The sequence below is a fragment of the Sarcophilus harrisii genome, chromosome 5 (assembly GCF_902635505.1).
Source record: "Sarcophilus harrisii chromosome 5, mSarHar1.11, whole genome shotgun sequence".
Taxonomy (NCBI): Eukaryota; Metazoa; Chordata; class Mammalia; order Dasyuromorphia; family Dasyuridae; genus Sarcophilus; species Sarcophilus harrisii.
In genome coordinates, this window is record NC_045430.1 from 189,059,498 (window position 1) to 189,081,555 (window position 22,058).

The 22,058-nt window shown below is 34.1% G+C and overlaps 1 protein-coding gene across 2 annotated transcripts in view; it reads right to left on the minus strand.

The window, feature by feature from the left end:
* KDM7A (lysine demethylase 7A) overlaps positions 1–22,058 on the minus strand; it is an 86,943-nt gene that overhangs the window by 61,333 nt on the left and 3,552 nt on the right. For both annotated transcript variants that reach the window (XM_031939177.1, XM_031939178.1), the window contains exon 2: positions 676–761. In XM_031939177.1, coding sequence (XP_031795037.1) covers positions 676–761 — 86 coding nt within the window. The remainder of the gene's footprint in view (positions 1–675; positions 762–22,058) is intronic.

The window sequence follows — 22,058 nt, forward strand, 5'->3', positions numbered from 1 at the left end:
ATAAATGAAACAATAATAGAAGTGTCTGAAAAATCACAAAGGATCCTAAATTATAGTCTACCCTGTTATATTTCAAAAAATACTGTAAATTCACCTGTAAACCAAACCCTGGGTCAAAACATATTAAAGTATGCTAGCAGTCTATAATTCCTATTCTGGAGGATTTGGGTGCAACAAAAAATAATTATCATAATTCTGAGTCTATCTTAGTTTAAAATTTTTAAGCAAAAAAAGGATCATTAAATAATTCAGAAGAGTTTATCAATATATTTTTATTGAACATATTAGCTAAATACTTTATTTCTGCTAAAAACATATAGCCAAACTTCAAAATAAAGTCTGGCTAAAGAATTATATTCTAATTTTACTGGAAAATAAAATCTCTATATATTCTATAGATTTCACAAATATTTCTAAAAGCAAAAAATTTTAATTTATAAAATTAGTTAGACTAAGTAACTAGAACCAATATAATTTTCACTTCATTTTGACAATTAATAACTTTTAACACACAAACTTCCTGACCCAGATACAGTTTAATAATGGATTTAGAAGTTATTCCTGATATCTCGTAAAAAAAACACTGCTTATAGTAATACCTGATAATGATATAATTGGTTACAATGCGTTATCACATATTTTGCACTGAAATTAATTTGCATATCTACTACTTACTTAAGGAAGATCCATGGAGAACTGCACAGTTGGGACAGTGATATAGGTCAATATCAACAGCATGATGTTCTTCTACTCTAACACAGCTAAGAGAGAAAAAAAATAAAATTCAGAATTTAAAATAACTTTAAAAGAAAGTTACATCAAACAGTAAACTGAAACTCATATTATAAATTTAAAACTAAAATTGCCCAATTGCCAACAATGTTAGTTTTACACACACACAGACACACACACACACACACACACACACACACACACACACACATTCTTCTAGCTAACCTGGTATAAAATGGCAAAATTGAATTCCATTTGCCCAATTACCTGCTAGGCAAATAAAGAGACAAACTTCAAAGGATCAGGAGTAACAATACAAAATTCCAAACTATCAGAAATGTCAGGAGTAATTCTCTCTTTTTTGAGTATTTGGTTTTTATTGAATAGTATTTTATTTTTTCCAATTATATGTTAAGATAGTCTACAACATTGTTTTTTGTAAGAATGAATTAAAATTTTTTCTCCCCTCCCTCCCTAAGACAGCAAAAAATCTCATACGGGTTATACACATGTAATCATGTAAAACATTTCCTCATTAGTCATGTTGTAAAAGAAGCAGCAGGAAAAAAAAAATCACACAGAGAAAGGGAAAACAGTCTGCTTTGATCTGCATTTAGACTCCATAGACTCCATAGACTCTTTCTCTGACTATGTGTAACAATTTCCATCATGAGTTTTTTAGAACTGTCCTGGAACACTGTATTGTTGAGAAAAAGTAAGTTCATCATGTTGATCATCACATCATGTGACTATTAGTATATATAAGATTCTTCTGGTTCTGTTTACTTCACTCATCATCAGTTCATGTAAGTCCAGATATTTCTGAAATCTGCCTGCTCATCATTTCTTAGAGAACAGCATTCCATTACATTCACATACCACAATTTGTTCAGCTATTCCCCAATTGATGGGCATCTACTCAACTTCTAACTCTTTGCCATTACAAAAAAACTGCTATAAATATTTTTGTACATGTAGGTCCTTTCCCCCCTCTTTTGGTGATCTCTTTGGGTTACAGACCTAATACTGGTACTGCTGGATCAAAGGGTATTCACAGTTTGACTGTCTTGTGGTCACACTTCCAAATAACTTCAGAATGGTTGAATCAGTTCACAATTCTACCAACAATACATTAGTGCCCCAATTTTCCCACATTTTCTCCAGTATTTGTCATTTTCCTTTTCTATCATATTACCCAATCTGATAGGTACAATATGATACCTCAGAATTGTTTTAACTTGCCTTTATCTAATCAATAATGATTTAAAGCAAGAAATTCTGTCTTAAGCCACAATAGTTCCAAAATCAATGTCAGTGAAATCACTGTATTAAAAAAAAAAAGTGCCCTTACTTGGGCTAGATCAATGAAATGTCAATAAAACTCAGCCATAGGTATTAAACTGATCAGGGATCATGACCATGATGAACCCCTTAGTCTAACACCGGGAGATGATGAAATTTAAAATTGAGAGGAGGGAGACAGACCCTTCATATATAGTTAAGCCAAGTTATCCTGGCATAGAAGAATACTATAACCCTACTCATTTTCATATTATTTAATAAAGTCATGTTTCATGTAAGATGGTTGGCCTAGGTAACTGGTTCATCTCCGAGGCTCTATAATTTCATGTGCACCAATGAAACTAAATTATTTCCCTGAGTGCATTAATATATCAATAATAATAGTCTGCCCTACAGATTATTTGTATCAACATAGATAACAATTAACACTTTTAATTAGGATAATTTTTAAATGCTGAAATATAATTTGGTATGTTAAAAAAAAAGAATAGTATTGTACCATAAGAAATTGCATATGACAAGTCCAAAGAACAGAAAGAAATAGGAAGATACGAAATAATATAAAGTAGAAGTAGAATATACAAATTCACTACAACTAAAAATAAAACCAAATTAACAAAATTTGTAAACATACAGAAGAAAAAAAGTTCAAAAGAATCTAAAGAAGCAAACTGCACATTTTTGGTATTTTCTGCTAAAGTTAACTGATATTTAAAAACAAATATTAAAATAACTAAACTTTATCGTTTCATGTAAAGTGTTTCTGTACATTTGATTTTACACTCCCAGTCCCCAGAATTCAGACTCTTATCTCTTTCTTTCATTAATAAGGAGTTTTCTATTGGGGTTATCAAATTTAGCATAACTTTTTTTTAATCTTAAAAAAAAAGTATACCATTGCCTATTGGAGATTTTAAGATCAGGAATATAAATACCTAAATGAATGTGGAATTTATAATTTTGATATTTTTAAAAAGAAATTGACTAAATCAAAATGCAATTTCAATTGTTTCTTTGTACTACAGGGGGTTAAGCACAAGATTAAGAGTGCATTTTATATTTTAAAAACTGAAAATCCTTGTGTCCCCATGGGACTTAGTAGATGCTCTTTCAAAAGTGGTCAGTACAGAAAAATATTTTACGCTGTAACCAATTTAGTAATAATCCTCTCAAGCCTATCTAGAAAGGTTGGGTATAGAAATGTGGGCCATAACAGGCAAATTCTTACATTTACAACTTTTAATATTTTAATAGATCTGGCTTGAGCTTGTGTTCCACTGACATTTCTTTGAATAACCTCAAATCACCTTCATACTGTAATAAGACATCAGAATAGGATGCTAGTAGAGAGGATAGTCTCTAGAAACAGAAAAATGTATAGACACTAATCTAACCAAGTTACTGAAAGAGCAAGATAGCCAATGAAGGCTATACATACCATACACAGCACCCCCCCACCACTTCCTAACAGGTCAGCAAACCCAATTTAATAACTAAGATCTTTGATGTCCATTCTATCCAACAGTCATCACCCATAATACTCTCAACTTTCTATAGAAAGGAAGGATGTTTCATTATCTGTTTTCCTGTATTAAGATTGACATTCCAATGAATCAATTCATTGACATTATGAGAATCAAGTTAGTTCTACAACAATTTTTGCATGTATCTCAGAATTTTTCATATATTATTTCTTAAAATACAAAAATACATAATGGCATAGAATAACAACTTTCTGAAAGTTCATTAAAAAGAAAAGAATTTTTTCAAATAATAATAACATAGGTCAAGTTATCCCCAAAACTATATACGAATTCATATTTCTATATCATTTTAAAATTTATGAAATACTTTCTCCACAATAATCATGCGAATTAGGCAGGCAAAAATATTATTTTCATTTTATAAACAAGTTACCCTAAGGCACAGAGAAATAAATGACTTTAAGGTTACACAGCTAATAAGTGCTATAACTGGGATTTTTGAACCCGTCTCCTGACTCCAGTCCAGTATTCTTTCCACTACATTATGAAAATATTTAAGATCAAATGTAGACCTTATGAAAAAATCAATTTTTATATCCATCAGTTAAAGCCTGTCAAATAATCCTTATCTGTTTGCAATCCATATTTTTTAACATAAAGCTCATCTCAACCCATGTCCTCCTAATTTCCCAACAACAACATTCTTCCTAAAACTTCACAAAGCACTTTATTATCTAGGTCTGTCTTGCTGGAGGCAATTCAGATTGCTTTTTAGTGGAACCATTTATATCCTAGAAATCCACAAACCTTCCAAATCAGAGTTTGATTTATTGTTCTGTTGCCAGTGTAGACTTAAGAAAGTGATAGAGAAAATAGTTACTAATGCAAATCAAACTTAAATGCTGTACATTGTTTGTTTGTTTGTTTTTTCCAGAGGATCAGTAGTTAATCATTTGATAGAACACCACTGGTCTTCATTCCCATTCCAGATTCTGTTTTAGCAAAAATGTACCTCCTCCTAATTCTCTATTTTATAATGCTGCTAAGCACATAATAGCCATTTGGGAAAATAAAGTGGAACACTTCCTTAAGATTTACTTTTGTTGCTGCAACACTGCGTGGAAACAAAACTGTTATGGAACAAAACTTCTGACTCTGCTTCTGTACATTTTATTATACAGAAGGATGGACAGAAAAAGAGACAGGGATAGAGAAAGAGAGGGAGAAGAGGAAACAAGAGAGAATGAGAGAAAGAGAGAGAGAGACAGGCAGACAGACGGATACACCAAGACCCAGTGTTTTGGAAATAGTGAAGAGCAAACAGAGAAATAAACATATAAAAGGGGAAACTGGGCAAACAAGGTTTTTAAAAGCCCATAAAAATGATGAAAAAAATTAATTAATATTAGTACTGATAGCTAAAAAAAAGCATAATAATAAAAGTATAGTTCTCTTTAATTTTGTAAAACCATAATTATATAAAGTAAGATTTTTTTTAAATTTTGGAGTCCCTTCAAACACAAAATCATGTTTTCTTTTCACACACATTCCCCCCCCCCCCCAAATGGCTGTGTGTCTGTGTGTATTTGTGTCCTAACTGCTAACCCAAAAGGTAAAATCTTTTGATTTCCAAGGAACAGCATTTTGGCATCCTTTCTATAGTGGTGACAATCTGACCTTTGTTGAGCAGCTCTGTTTACAGAAGAGCAGCTTCACAGCCATTTGGTGAGTGGGACAGTGACAACATTAGCACTTTCATTGTTTTAATCTTCAGATATTGTTGCTTAGCTGGCATCCTTTTGACACTTGAAGAGAACAGAGTTGAATTAATGACTAACCAGAACTTCCTGGGATTTGAAAACATTTTTTACCTCCCTACCCCCTTCCTCAACCCCACTGCTTACATTCTTGATAGCCTTGATAGCCTTGTTTGGCTATTTCTCCTATCTAAAATGTTTTCTCCTGCTTCTATTCATCTATCAAAATATGACACCATCCTTCAAGGCCCAATGTAGATGTTACCTACTTTGTGGCTTTCTCCAACTATTTCAACTATCAGTTATTTTTCTCTCTTTAAATTTCTCATTATACTTAATTGTTGAAGTATACTCATTACTACTTTATTATTATCTCATATTTTAGCTCAACAACTAGAATTATTGTAAATTGCTTGAAGTCAAGAAATTTTTGTCATATGATCAACTATGGTGGACTTGGCTCTTTTCAACAACAAGGTAATTCAATGTAATTCCAATAGGCTTATGATGGAAAGAGCCACCCACATCCAGAGAGAATTTAAGAGACTGAATATAGATCCAAAGCATAGTATTTTCACCTTTTTTTGTTGTTTGCTTGTTTTTTCTTTCTTTCTTGTTTTTTTCTCCTTTTGATCTGATTTTTCTTACACAGCATAACGAATGTGGAAATGTTTAAAAGAACTGCACATGTTTTAACCTATATTGGATTGCTTACTGTCTGGAGGGGGGCGAAATTTGGAACAAAAAATTTTGTAAAGGTAAATGTTGAAAACTATATTTGCATGTATGGGGGGGGGAGAAATACTACTGAGGGAAAAAAAAGAACTTTTTATCATAGTTCTTCTTTGGTTGGAACCTATCATCTAGCATAGTTGTGGATATATGCGTGGTAATCAATAAGATATCTCAAGAATCACAGGATCTCAGTTAGAAATAATTTTAGAGGCCATCTAATATAAAAAACATAAAACAAAAAAAATACATTTCCCCCCCAAATCAGACCAAAGCTTTTATTTACTCAAAGTGGTGTTTTTGCTTTAACTTAAAGAATTCTAATTCAAACCAGTTCCACTTGTTCAGTGATGAAGAGAGCCATCTGCACCCAGAGAGAAACTGTGGAACAGTGTGGAACTACATAGCATTCTTACTCTGTTATTTGCTTGCATTTTGTTTCCTTTCTCAATTTTTCTTTTCCTTCCTTCTTGATCTGATTTTTCTTGTGCAGCAAGATAACTGTATAAATATGTATACATATATTGCATTTAACATGTATTTCAACATATTTAACATGTATTGGACTACCTGCCAGTTAGGGGAAGGGGTAGGGGAAAGGAGGGGAAAATTTGGAACAATTTTGCAAGGGCCAATGTTGGTCAATGTTGAAAAAATTACCCATGCAAATGCTTTGTAAATTAAAAAAAAAAAAAAAAAGAATTCTAGTGAGAGAGAACCCCCTGCATCCCAAGACAACACATTCTACTTCTGGAAAGCTTTGTATTTACTTCAAGCTGAAATCTTATTCCCTACAAATTCCATTAATTCCTAATCCTGCCCTCTGTGGCCAAGAACAAATCTAATTTCTCTTCCATATAATAAGATCGTTAAGTTTTCGCCTAAATTTTTACTTTTCTCCAAGCTTTAAACACCCAGTTTCTTCAATCTTCTATATGGTACAATCTTGGGTCCTCATTGTATTGGCAGTAATCCTCTGGCTGCTTTCCCCCTTAACAACCTTTCTAAAACATGGAACATAGAACCAAATACATAGTGTCTTACTAGTGCAAAATAAAATAACTGCAACCTTCTCCTACTCCCCACTCAACTAAGTATAAGATTGCAATAGTATTTGGAGCATCTATATCATAGCGCAGAATTCCATTAAGCAGCCTCAACGCCACTGAGGGATTCTACAGATTTTTCAGGTGAGCTGCTATCTAGGAATTACTGTCCCCCCCCCCCCAATCTTACATCAATTTGATTTTTAAAAACCTTTTCAACTAAAAAGATTTGCCATTAGTTGACTACAGAGTATATCAAGCACTGAAAGACAATGTGTAGACAAGTTTAGCCTAGAACCAAAAAAGTCATGTTATAATAAGGCAGGCAGGAAAAGAACAATGCCAGATTGCAGAGGTCCCTGAAAATACAGTACTAAAGGTAGTAGAACTGTATTTAGGAAGTAATGGGAAGTCATTAAAGACCTTTGAGCAAATGACTAAAGATCAAATCTATGTAAAGAAAGATTCTTCTGACAACATTACAAAGAGAGATTGGAAGAGAGATCTAGTACAGAGGAAAATTGGTTGGTGGAATGTCAGACAAATATCCAATGTGATTGCATTTCTAAAACTTGAACCAGATGAGTAAAATAATTTAGATGCTCTCATTATATATTGAACCAAAAAATACTTCATCTATAGACCATGAATGTTAGATGCAAATCCTAGACTGTAACACTCCCAAAAGATTGGCAAGCTCTCTGAAACAGAATCGTATTTTGTGTATCTTTTAAAACTGACCTTCAGTACCTACCTAGCAAAAGGGACCTGCAATTTATCAACAAATAAGCTTTTATTAAGCATTTTTGTAAAGATATGTTAAGATCTCCAAGCAAGGATAAAAATTCAAAATATTAAGCAATTTTTACTCTCGGTGAGCTTACGTTCCATCAAAAAAGAAAAAGTATATAGATAATATACTTCATTTTGAAAACTATACACACCTAACATTTTCAAAAAACATACAAACAACAAAAACATATAATGAAATTACTAGATATAAATGTCATCATGTTACTCATTCTCAAGGGTAAAAAAGTAAAGTGGAAAGGGAATAAGTATTTATATAATATCTACTATTTGCCAAGCACTGTGCTAAGCACTTTATATTTTACTGTATTAAAAAAATCTATAGCTGACTATTAATTGAATCAAATTTAATTCCTCATAGTATATACTGCATCAATACAAAATAAAAGTAAGATAGGTTCAGGGTATCTGAACTTCCCACAATGATGCTTGAGTTGCTTCTTGAAGGAAACAAGAAATTCAATAAGGTAGGAAATAAGAGCTTTGTATTTTAGAAATAGAGAGGCTAAAGGAAAATGAGATCAGGTTATTAAAGTCTTTAATACCAGAACTTAGGAATTTCTCTACGGATCAAGCTGCAATCAATTGACAATGATTTTTTCCATTCAAAAGGCAAAGTAAACAGAAATAGGGTAAAGTTTTGCCTCAATTCAACTAATGTTTAAAGCAAAACAGAAATTTATCTTAAAATCAAGAGGCAATAGGGAACTTGTGGAATTTACCAGAGATATATTCACATAAGGAAGGATGGATCAGAAAGAGAAGTTTGAGGCAGCAAGCCCATATGGAGATCACTTCAACAGCTGAGGTGAGAAATAAAAGGTCTTGAACTAGACAGGAATTGTGTAAAGACTAAGATAGCACCGAATGTCCAGAGATAAAAGCCAACAGATTTGGGAGGAGGGAGAGTGAATAGTAGAGATAATGAACATGAGAAGCAAAGAATAGTGGCGATTTTGTCAGAAATTGTAAAATTTAGGGCAAGGGTAGGTTTGGGAAAACATCTGAGTTGCTTTGAATATAGTAACTCTGACATGCCTCCAAGACATCCAAGTTGAAACAATCAGCAGTCAGTTTGTGATGCTGGACTTAAACTTACAAGAGAAAATGAAGCTGGATAGTGAAGCGTATGAGTCACCTGCATAGTACCGATAACTGAATCCATGGAAACTGATCAGATCATCAAGAGAGATGATCTATAGATGATCTATAGAAAGAGAGCCCAGGATAGAACTTGGCAAACACTCACAGTTAAAGGACATAAGAAGGACTTTAAGCCACCAAAAGAGATGAAGGTATAGTCAGACAAGTAGGAGCAGAAGAAGGAGACAGCAATCACAAAAGAGAAGAGGGCAAGAAGGGAGAGAGGGAGGGAGGAGAAAGAAAGAAAAAGGAGAGAGGAGAGAGAAAAAAGAGAGAAGAAAAAGGAAAAAGGAGGGGGGGTTGACTCCAGGTAGAGAGTGTCATTAACAATGTTCAATGCAGCAGAAAGATCTGAGTGATAAGCAATGAGGGTAATTGGAAAAAAGACAAGGTCAGAAGCCAAAATAAAATGGAGTTGGGGGAAGGGGGAGAAGGCAACCAGCAAATAAATGTCAACTTTTTCTATGACTTTGGCTGTGAAAGAGAGAAGAGATAGGGTAATAGCTAAAGAGAATGGTGGGGAATACTAAAGTTTTGTTGTTGTTGTTTTTAAGTATTGGGAAGATTTGGTCATATGTTAGTACAGTAGGAAAGGTACCAAATAGGAAGAAATCAAAGATTAGAGAGGGAGAGGAAATGATTAAAGGATGCGATCTGCTAAAGATGACTGGAGATGAGAAGCAATCAACATAGAGGAACTGGCTTTAGCTAAAATAGGATCACTTTATTATTAATCAGAAACTGGCAGAAGAGAGGATAGAGGATGATGTCAAAAGGTTTCTAAAATGAAAAAAAGGAAAGAAGAGGAGTTAGTGGCAAATGTCTTCAGAATTTTCTCAGTAAAAGAGTCAAGGCTCTCAACTGAGAGGGAAAAGGAAAAGGTATGATAGATTTAAAAAGCAAAGAGCTTTGCAACAGCTTCTGTGGGTAGTAAAGCAAAGAATCGATTAAAGAAAAATAGGCTTGCCTTCCAGCTTTGAGGGATCAGTTGAGATCAAAACGTGCATGTACCCAATCAGCATGCTTATGTGAATTCCTCCAATTCCAATCACAGCACAAGAGCAGGAGCTAAGAAGGCTGAAGATGGGAATAAAACAGGATTGGGGTTAAGCATGAGATGAGTATCAACAGGATAAAAGGATGAAAAATTTGAAAGTGGAAGAGGAGACTAGAATTTGTGTAGGGCTGACTGATTTGGGGGAGGGAGGAAAGTGACGTGGAAGGTTAGATGATTGCCTAAGAAAGCATTTAGATGTGGGAAATAAAGGAAATATATATATTAGAAAGAATGAGGCATATAGGAAGATAGAATGATACAAGATTTTGTGACAGGGTACTTTTAAGAAAAAAATTTATTTAATAAAAATGAAATGTTATTTAGGAGATTAAAATCTAGAATAGAAAAAGATCCCAGATATCATTAGCCCACTACTTTTGCAAATGAGGAAACTGAGGCAAATGTTGTTTGAGTGATTGGTCCAGGATTTCACAGGTAAAAAACCTAAGTGGCAAGATTTTTTTTTTTAATACACATTGCTTTATGGATCATGTTAGAAGAGAAAAATCAAGCAAAAGGGAAAAACCATAGGAGAGATTTAAAAAAAAAAAAAGAAATAAACACAAACTGTTCTTTTTCTGGTTGCAGATGGCATTTTCTGTGAAAAGTCTATTGGAATTGCTTTGAATCACTGAGAAGAACCAAGTCTTTTCAGATGTGATCATCACACATCTTGCTGTTATGTGTACAATGTATTCCTGGGGTTCAGCTTGTTTTACTCAGTGTCAGTTCAAGTAAATCTTTCTAAAATCAGCTTGTTGATTATTTTTTATAGAACAATAATATTCCATTATCTTCACATACCACAACTTGTTCATCTATTCCCCAATTGATAGACATCCACTCCCTTTCCAATTCTTTGCCACAACAAAGAGCTACTACAAACATTTTTACACATGTAGATCTTTTTCCTTCCTTTATGATTTCCTAGGGAAAGAGACCTAGTAATGGCTAAGTGGAAAGATTTGACCCTAATGTCTCTATATTATGAGGCCCATTTTGTAGTTCTTAATTTCTACTAGTGGTCAGACTATAGTTTCACAAAAATTCCCCCTAAAATTCTTTCAATTACTTCTTCAACACTTCACTAGATTATGTGATCATCTTTTTTCTTGTCCATTTCTTGACCCATTCAATTCTTGTCCATGTCCTCCCATAATTCTATACAGGAATCCACATAAAGGTGGAAGGCTTTCTCTAAATCCCTTGACATTATATTGAACATTAATGAAGCACATGGATTTTAGCTGCTATTTCTCACACTGGTTCTACGTTCAACTCACCTCATTTTCTAGTTACATATCACTTGGATGTTAGTCTTTTTTGCCATTTCTTGAACACAAGTTCTAGTAACACTCTGTAGCCTACTTAAACCTACCATGCTTTTTTTCAATAACTCTTTGGCAACTTTAACTTTGATTCTTTGAAAAATCTATAATACATAACCATACAAAATTATCATAAAAATATTGGTGTCAAAAAATATAAGGATTTTGTTTGTTTTGGGGAGAAGTTTATGGTCACTAAAAATGTTGTACAATCCACAAATACAATTTAGACTCGCTCTTTTCTTACTATTAAATTCTAAACTCAACTGATCATACATGTGTAATGTCTGCCCCCCACCAAGCTACATGGGTCCAAATGTTCATTAGGGCAAGACATTCAATCAAATCCTCTCAAAATTTAATCTTCAAATAAATTCACCAAGTCAGAAGAATTTACTATAAACTTAAGGAATTGGTTAAAAAAAAAATCTTCATTAAGAGAAAAGCTGCCACCTTTCAAAGAAGTTCATACCATTTACAAATGTTAGAAAATTGTTCCTGACATCAAACTTAAATCTGACCCTTTGAAACTTCCACCCACTGATTCAAGGATCATAAATCTATAGCTAGAAGTGACCTCAGAGGTCATCTAATCCAATCTCTTAAATTTGGAAGCAAAACTGAAGCCCAAGGAGGTTGTGACTTGTGTAAGATCACACAGTTAAGCATCAGAGGTAGAATTTCCCCTACTTCTGTTCACAACCATATGGGTTCAGTGTTAATTAATGGATTGATGTCAATGTGGAGAGGGAGGTACTTAGTGGTGTGCCACAGAGCTTGGACTTTTGAGTCTTTTCTAATCAAATATTTTTAACAAATTGGATTAAAACAGCTTACTTAGCAAATGGGCAAGTGTCACAAATTCACTTTACTATACAAATACTCAGACCCAATTTCTTCACCTTATCTATAAGGATATCAAAAGTCCTGATGAAATACAGATGTGATATTAATATAGAACTATACAGATATAATATTAATACAGCACTTTTCTAATCTTTAAGCACACTATCAAAAAGGGAAATAAGGTTAATTTGCCATACTTTGCGCTCTTAGGAAACCCATGCTGGCTACTGATGATGAAAAAGTGCTTTTTTTCCCCTAAGTACTCAAAAACCATTCATTTACTAATTTATTCAAGATTTTTTTTTTTGAGATTTAAATTTTACTGTCCAATAGTTTCTTGAATCCACTCCTTTGAAAATTAGGATATTTTCAAGTTTTTAACTTTCTGACAACTCTTTCATTGTCCATGATTACTTAAGGATTAGCAATGATTGAGGCAACTAGGTGGTGCAATAGAGCACCAGCCTTGAAGTCAGGAGTACCTGAGTTCAAATATGGTCTCAGACACTTAACACTTCCTAGCTGTGTGACCCTGGGCAAGTCACTTAACCCCAATTGCCTCAGGCAAAAAAAAAAAAAAGATTACTAGTGATAGTTTTACAATCACATCTGCAAATTATTCCATTACCACGGATGTAATTCATCTGACTATGAAGATATGAATTCATTTTTAGCTATTCTTATTTTCATCAAAAATGCTAAGGTATTAAAAATCAGGAAATTTTACTAATGTAAAACATCTCATTCCCCAAAGATGCTGGATAAAGTGTTACTGTATTTCTCTTGCCTATTAATATAGCCATCTGTGAGACATATGACTTATTAGTCTAGGAACCATCACTGAACTAACATTTCATTGGCTCAAAAACTATTCCATAACCAAATATTGTTGAATATTTTGGATCTTCGTGAGAGAAAGCCAAAACTAACTAGGGTTTGGAGAAGAACAAGGGGAATAACAAGTCAGAGGCAAAGCAGATCCAAATCAAAACACTCCCCACACAAAAATACACATATCCCTATTCCCAACACCAAAGAACATGAAGTTTTCATAAGCAAGGCTGCCTATTCAAGAAAATGGTGTCAGACAACTCTGGAAGGGAAAGGGGATTCAGATATACACAAACATAGATGCACCCACCAAAATCACAGAAAGGGTACGGTTACTACAAATCCACCACCAAATCACCATGAGGACCAAGATCTTCCAATAACTATTAATCTAATTAAATTGCTCGTTCTAGCCTTCAAAGAGCTCCCCCTCATCAGTATACTCCTTTATTTAGTCTTAATCACTGTCTGTGGGAGTCCTTTACTTCAGCCAAGCTTACTTGCACGGCCAACAGTCACCACTCCTAACTTGTCAGGTCTTTTTGCCATCCAATGCGGTCTACACAACCTTCCATAATGCCTCTCTCTATCATTTCAGAGACCTTCCCAGGATAAATATCAGTGAATAGAGAGGGTAAAAAATAACCCCAAGACAGGTCTGAAACAAGTTAAGAAACATGACCTATCCCCTACCCATAACTACATTCCATTTAGTCAGAGAGACTTCAGCCTAGAGACCATACAAGGTCCCGAGAAGATATTAGGAGAAAACAAGAGCAGTATCAAAAAGAGAGGCAGATAAGATAAATGGTCTAGAGAGAAAGTGATATGACTGAAGAAAGTTAAGTGTTCAGATTACTCAGAAAGAGCTAAAGCAGAAAAACAAGACAGAGGGATCTAGGCAAGGATGCTTGTTCTCCAGGAAAACAAAAACTTTCTGGTCAGCTAGGATAAAACAAAAGAGAAAACATAATGTAGCACAGAGATTTTTCAGACTCCAGCAACCAAAAACCCCCTTAAGTGTTGCCTAATCAGGTTAAAATGTTCTAGAGAAATGTTTAAACAAAATAAATTTAAAAGACTATGCAACAAAGATAATGTTAATTTGTGGTTTCCGGAAGTCAATAGGAATTCTGAAAGTTTCTATTTAAGTTTGGCAACACTGGTGTAATAAATAATCAAGCTTTTGAGCCAATCCTGGATATGGGCTGGTATAAATTTCAGCAAGCAGAAATTCTCTGTCTGTGAAATCACAGGTCCAGTTTTTTTTTTTTTTTTTCCGCCTTAGCTCTATGTCAAAATAAAGAAGGTTTTACATATGAGTATAAGATATTTTACATGAATTCCTTAGTCCTGTTTTATGATAGGAATGTGTGTGTGGTACACAAAATAAGTTACAAATAACAGACCATTAACCATAACAAGAAAAGCTATCAACAAGACCAAATAGTTGTAATATGTTTAACTACTATTTTATGAGTTGCAAAAAGCTGGAAAAGCTCCAACAATGTGGTATGATAGAAATAATACTGAATTTGAAATCAGGGGTCTTAGCTTTGAATTCTAGCTCAGCTACTTAAAATCTTTGTAGACTTAGAATCTTCGTAAATTTGAGCAAGACTTCTAAGCCTCAGTTTTCTCATCTGCAAAATGAGAGAGCTGGACAATCCCTTCCCATCTCTTAATCCTATTATTTCAAAACAAAGTCACTTGGTTACAAATCTCTAGGATTATTGCTGGGAAACAAATATTATTCATGTACAAGTTCAGTATTTGTTATTTTTTTTCTGTCTTCCGGTCATTGTTGTTTCACATTCCTACAGAAGCCTGAGTCATTTACAACTCTTTTTGTAAAGGATCAATGGATAAAAATATATAAAGAATTAACTCTAATTTATAAAAAATCAAGCCATTCTCCAATTGAAAAATGGTCAAAGGATATGAACAGACAATTCTCAGATGAAGAAATTGAAACTATTTCTAGTCATATGAAAAGATGCTCCAAGTCATTATTAATCAGAGAAATGCAAATTAAGACAACTCTAAGATACCACTACACACCTGTCAGATTGGCTAAGATGACAGGAAAAATAATGAGGATTGTTGAGGGATGCGGAAAACTGGGACATTGATGCATTATTGGTGGAGTTGTGAACTAATCCAACCATTCTGGAGAGTAGTTTGGAACTATGCTCAAAAAGTTATCAAACTGTGCATACCCTTTGATCCAGCAGTGTTACTACTGGGCTTATATCCCAAAGAGATTATAAAGAAGGGAAAGGGACCTGTATGTGCACGAATGTTTGTGGCAGCCCTTTTGTAGTGGCTAGAAACTGGAAACTGAATGGATGTCCATCAGTTGAGAATGGCTGAATAAATTGTGGTATATGAATATTATGGAATATTACTGTTCTGTAAGAAATGACCAACAGGATGATTTCAGAAAGACCTGGAGAGACTTACACGAACTGATGCTGAGTGAAATGAGCAGGACCAGGAGATTATATACTTCAACAACAATACTATATGATGACCAGTTCTGATGGACCTGGCCATCCTCAGCAACGAGATCAACCAAATCATTTCCAATGGAGCAGTGATGAACTGAGCCAGCTATGCCCAGAGAAAGAACTCTGGGAGATGACTAAAAACCATTACATTGAATTCCCAATCCCTATATTTATGCACACCTGCATTTTTTATTTCCTTCACAAGCTAATTGTACAATATTTCAGAGTCTGATTCTTTTTGTACAGCAAAATAACGTTTTGGTCATGTATACTTATTGTGTATCTAATTTATATTTTAATGTACTTAACATCTACCGGTCATCCTGCCATCTGGGGGGGGGGGGGGTGGTAAGAGGTGGAAAATTGGAACAAGAGGTTTGGCCATTGTTGATGCTGTAAAGTTACCCATGCATATATCCTGTAAATAAAAGGCTATTAAAAAAAAAAAAAAAGGATCAGTGGATAAGGATTTAAATGTTCAAAAGAAACTAAATGCAAACACCCTATAAAGCAGTTTTTTCAACTACCTAATGAGTAGAGTAGCCATTAACAAAAAAAAAATTTAAAAATTTAAAAGTTAACAATGTAAAAGAGATTTAATAGAATATCACTAATACATGGATAATAATGTAATAATGTGCTTCATTTCAAAATATAACATTCAAACGCTGATGAATTATTTATGATGATATTCCTCAGAATCAATCAGTTCACAAACTTAGCATTCAAGTGAAAAGGTAAGAAAAGGTTATTTTTTTTTTTTTTTTTTTTTTTTTGCTGAAGCAATTGGGGTTAAGTGACTTGTCAACATCTTACAGCTAAGAAGTATTATATGCCAGAGATCTGATTTAAACTCGGGTCCTCCTGACTTCAGAGCTCGTGCTCTATCCATTGCGCCAACAAGCTGCCCAGGCTACTTTAATTCTTAAAATTAATAAAATGATATCATTTTTAAAACAATTTAGTTCAGATACACAAAGCATACTTACCTAGAAGCCCAACTAGGTATTGACATTGGAACTAATTATAATAAAAATTACTTCCAATGATAGGAGCCTAAGTTAATTAACTTATGTCAAATTAAAGGCTGGGGTTTTTTTTGTTGGTGGTGCTATTTACCATAAATTCTATTCTTCCCCTTATACTTCCTATTTCCCAACCCCATGTTTCCATAATTATCATTTCTGCTCTACCAAAAAAAAAAACCTGATTTAACTTTTAGAAAGATAAAGAGCTTAAAACAAAAATTCAAAGTTCTCTCAAAGAAAAGAGGAAAGTAAACATGACAATACTACCCTAAATTAATCTATTTATTCAGTGCCATACCAATCAAACTCGCAAGAAATTTTACAAACCTAGAAAAAAAAGTTCATCTGGAAGAATAAAAGGTCAAGAATTTCAAGGGAAGTAATGAAAAAAAGTGAAAATGAAGGTAAGCCTAGCTGTCCCAGACCTAAAACTATATTATAAAGCAGCAGTGGTCATCAAATGCATTTGGTACTGGCTAAGAAATAGAGCAGTTGGTCAGTGGAATAGATTAGGTACACAAGACAAAACAGTCAATGACTATAATCTAGTGTTTGAAAAACCCAAAGACTTCAACTTTGGGGATAAGAACTCACTATTTGACAAAAACTGCTGGGAAAATTGGAAATTAATATGGCAGAAATTAGGCAATGGCACCTAAAATCGCATACTAAGATAAGGTCAAAATGGGTTCATGATTTGGACATAAAAAGTGATATTATAAGCAAATCAGAGGAACATATGAGAATTTACCTCTCAGATCTGTAGAGAAGGGAAGAATTTGTGACTAAAGAAGAACTGGAGTATATTATTGAACACAAAATAGATAATTTTAATCATATTAAATTAAAAAGTTTTGTACAAACAAAAGTAATACAGACAAGATTAGAAGGGAAGCAATAAAGTAAGAAAAAAATTTACATTCAAGGGTTCTGATAAAGGCTTCATTTCTAAAATATATTGACAATTGACTCAAATATTTAAGAATTCAAGTCATTCTCCAATTGATAAATGGTCAAGAGATATGAACAATTTTCAGATTAAGAAATTGAAATCATTTCTAGACATATGAAAAGGTGTTCTAAATCACTATTGATCAGAGAAGTGCAAATTAAGAAAACTCTGAGGTACCACTACACAACTTTCAAATTGGCTAAGAAGACAGGAAAAGATAATGATGAGTATTGGAGGGAATGTGGGAAAACTGAGACACTGATACATTGTTGGTGGAACTGTGAATGAATCCAACCATTCTGGAAAGCAATTTGGAACTATGCCCAAAGGGCTATCAAAATGTCCATACCCTTTGATCCAGCAGTGTTTCTACTGGTCTATATCCCAAAGTGATCTTAAATGGGACCCACATGGGCAAAAATGTTTGTATCAGTCCTTTTTGTGGTGTCAAGAAACTGGAAACTGAGTGGATGGCCAATTATGGTCTATGAACATTATGGAATATTATTGTTCTATAAAAAACGACCAGCAGTATGATTTCAGAGGGTCCTGAAGAGACTTACATGAACTGATGCTAAGTGAAATGATCAGAAGCAGGAGATTATTATACACGGCAACAAGAAGACTATACAATGATTAATTCTGATGGATGTGGCTCTCTTCAACATGAGATGATTCAAACCAGTTCCAATTGTTAGTGATGAAGAAAGCCATTTACACCAAAGAGAGGACTGTAGGAACTGAGTGTGGATCACAACATAGTATTTTCATTCTTTTTGTTGTTTACTTGCATTTTGTTTTCTTTTTCATTTTCTTTTCCATTTTGATCTGATTTTTCTTGTGCAGCATAATTGTATAAATATGTGTGTGTGTGTGTATATATATATATATATAATATGGATTTAATATGTTTTACCATATTTAACAACAATTGGATTACTTGCATGGGGAGAAGGGAGGGAAAAATTTGGAACACAAAAGTTTTGCAAGGATCAATGTTGAAAAATTATCTTTTCATATGTTTTGAAAATAAAAAAGATAATAAAAATAAAATGGGATAAATACAGAAAGGCATGACCTACTCTCAGGGAGCTTACTTTCTAATAAGGGAATATAACATATTTGAAAGAGTTCAGTTAAAGTCAGATGGAAAAGCACTTAAAGGCAAAGCAAAAAAAAAAAAACAACAACAAAAGATCGGTAATGCAAATGGTATTGCTATTTCCATTCATAAAATCGTATCTATTTGTCTAAAAAAAAAAAAAAAAAAAGAGTAATCTGACTTCATAGAACTGAAAGAATCCTTAGAAATTAAAGAGGACAAATCCTTCCAATGTGCTCTCTAGATTGCTTATCCCTTAGGTAATAACTTGGCTTTCAAGTAAAATCTTTTCCTTTGTTACTCCATCATTTGGCTTTCACAGAGACCTACACCTTCCTCCTGATAACAGCATCTGGAGTCTCCCTTCCTCTCTTATTTCCAGAGGTGGAGGAGTGGGAATATTCCTCTCTCTTCCTTGCCACTTCCAGGTTCTCTCTCTACCATCATCCTTTAGTAAACTACTTTTGAGTTTCATTCCATCCCTATTTACCATCCAATCAAAATTCTGGCAGCTACTTTATTGCCCTCCAGGACACTACCTTTCTTTCTTCACTAAGTTCAATGCTTGACTCAGTCTTTCTCTCCCTTTTAATTTCTATCCTAATGCTAGGGGATGTCAACATAGAAACTGATTACCCCTTCAAACACCCAATTCCTAAAACACATTTTTCATACAAAGAAATATATGCAAAACCCTCCAATGCTACTAGAAATCATTTGGAAAATAAACTTTGAAATTTAAAAATAAAAGGGGATCATCTGCTTTTCAAAATACGAAAAAGACTGCTGCAAACTACTGAAAAGTTAGTCAGGCAGCAACAATGTACAATAACTTATCACAAACAGCTAAGAATGCAAGTCAATTCAGCAAAGCATTTAAGAATACTTTATACTTAGCAAGCAACATACCACACAAGGGCCCAATAGTTTAAATTCTACTAATATACTTACAATACCTTACATAGAGGAGATGCCTAATAAATATCTATTGACAGAATGATTATTCAGGTTTTTTTTTAAGTGAACAAGTCATTTATTAAGCATTTAAGTATGTACCAGGCATTATGCTCAGCATTGCGGGTACAAAAAAAAAAAAAAGGACCCTGTCTCCAATCAGCTCACATTCTAGTGGTTCAAAAAATGTGTAAACCAAGTTGACACTATATATAATATATGTATATTTTTAGTATATACGAATTCTGAGAAAATAAGGAATTAGTAGCTGAGAGGATTCAGAAAAGCCATCCTGATTCAGCAGGTTTGGTTTGAACTAAACTTCAAAGGAAGATAGGAAACTTGACAGAATTGAGGAGGTAGAGTATATCACATGCAGGAGAGAGTAAGTAAAAAGCAAAGACAAGAGATGTAGTGTTGTGTTCAGGAGACCAGTGTTGCTGGTACAAAAACATGGATAGAGATGCAAAGTATAAGAAAACTGGAAGAGGAAGACCACCAAGGGAGTTTACATTTAATCCTGGAAGGAAGAGGGAGGCAATGAAGTTTATTCATTGAGGTGGGGATAGGGAACAGAAGGGAGGACGAGAGAATCTGAGAACAGATTACATTGGGAAGACTTCAGGTAGGATAACCAGTTAGAACAGCTCAGATAAAAGATGAAAGCTTGAAGGACTTTAGTTGTGAAAGTGAAAAAAAGAAGACATTATATCTGTGAAGGTAGAAAAGAGAAGACTAAGCAATGTATATTTAGAATGCTGAAAGTGTGGAGACAAAGATGACAAAAGAGGTTTAGTGATCTAATGCCTTAAGAGGGGGCTGGTGACCTCAACAGTTTAAGAAAGTAGGAGGAAGGGGAGAGTTCTGAGGAGGGTAGGAGAAAGAAGAAATTTGTCTGGTACATATTGAGTTTGAAAAGTCCACAAGATATCCAATTCTTGTGGCAGTTGTTAAAGTGGAATTGAAGCTGCAAGAAACACTACGGTTGGATATATGGACCTTGGAATCATTTGCACAGAGATAGCTGAACTCAGAGGTGAGAGGGGAGGGGAGGACTGAAAAGATCAGCAAGCAGGACATTATGGAGGGCAAAAAAGACCCAAAATAGAACCTTGTATGACATGCAAAGTTAGTGGGTGCAGATCAATGAAGAACCAACCAGTAAAGGAGACTGGGAATAAAACAGAATAAGAAAATAATGCAATAGCAGAAAAACCTAGAGGGGAAAGATAGAGAGAAATAAGAAGAACACGGACTTCAATCTATATGTTAACAAAATTGTATGGTTGAACAATTTTAAAAAGTTTAAAAACTCTGATCAAATGAATGGCCAACCAAAATTCCAGAAGACTAATGATGAAAGCTGTGATCCATTTCCTGACAAGTGATGGATTCAAGATACAAAAGATATACATTTTTGGACATGTGAAATGTGGGGGTTTATTTTCCTTGACTATGCATATTTGTTATAATGGGCTTTTCTTTTTTCCCCAATGAAGGAGGGAAGCAGGAGGAAGAGAAAAATAAATATTTGCTAAGTGAAAAATAACTTTTAATTGTCAAGAGTATCCAGGAAGAATTGGTGATCAACAGTGTCAAATGCTGAAAAGAAGTCAAGAATCAGGATTGAGAAAAGGCCATCAAATTTGGCATTCCAAGAGATCAATGGAGAGGGCTGTTTTAATTGAGTAATGAAGTTAAAAAATAGAATACAAAGTGTTGAAAGGAAAGTGGGGGAAAAGGAGAGCACAGCTTGGCAGCACAATGGACAGAGTTCCAGGCTTTAGTGTCAGAAAGACATCTTCCTGAGTTCAAATCTGACCTCACACATTTCCCAGCTATGTGACCCTGGGCAAATTATTTAACCCTGTCTGCCTCAGTTTCCTCATCTGTAAAATAACCTGGAGAAGGAAATGGCAGACTACTCTAGTAGCTCTGCCAAGAAAATCCCAACTGGGGTCATGAAGTGTAGAACAGCACTAAACAAGAGAAGATATGATAGCATCTAATTGGGACAGCTTTCTCTCAAGGGATTTAACCACAATGAAGGGGAAAAGATATGAAGATTATTAGATGGGATGGTTAAATCAAAGGTTTGCTTTTTTTTAAGGGATGAAGTATGAGACATATTAATGATCACTGATCTTTATAAAAGAGTTGTTTAAGAAGCTGAAGAGAAAAAAGGAAGGAAGGAAGGAAGAAAGGAAGGAAGGAAGGAAGGAAGGAAGGAAGGAAGGAAGGAAGGAAGGAAGGAAGGAAGGAAGGAAGGAAGGAAGGAAGGAAGGAAGAAAAGAAAGAAAAGAAAAGAAAAGAAAAGAAAAGAAAAGAAACTCCTTGATGTCAGGAACTTATCTTGATTTTTCTTTCTGTATTTCTGATGCTTAGCATATAGGAAGAATATAATAAATGCCTTTTCATTCCATATTCATTAGTAGAAATATATA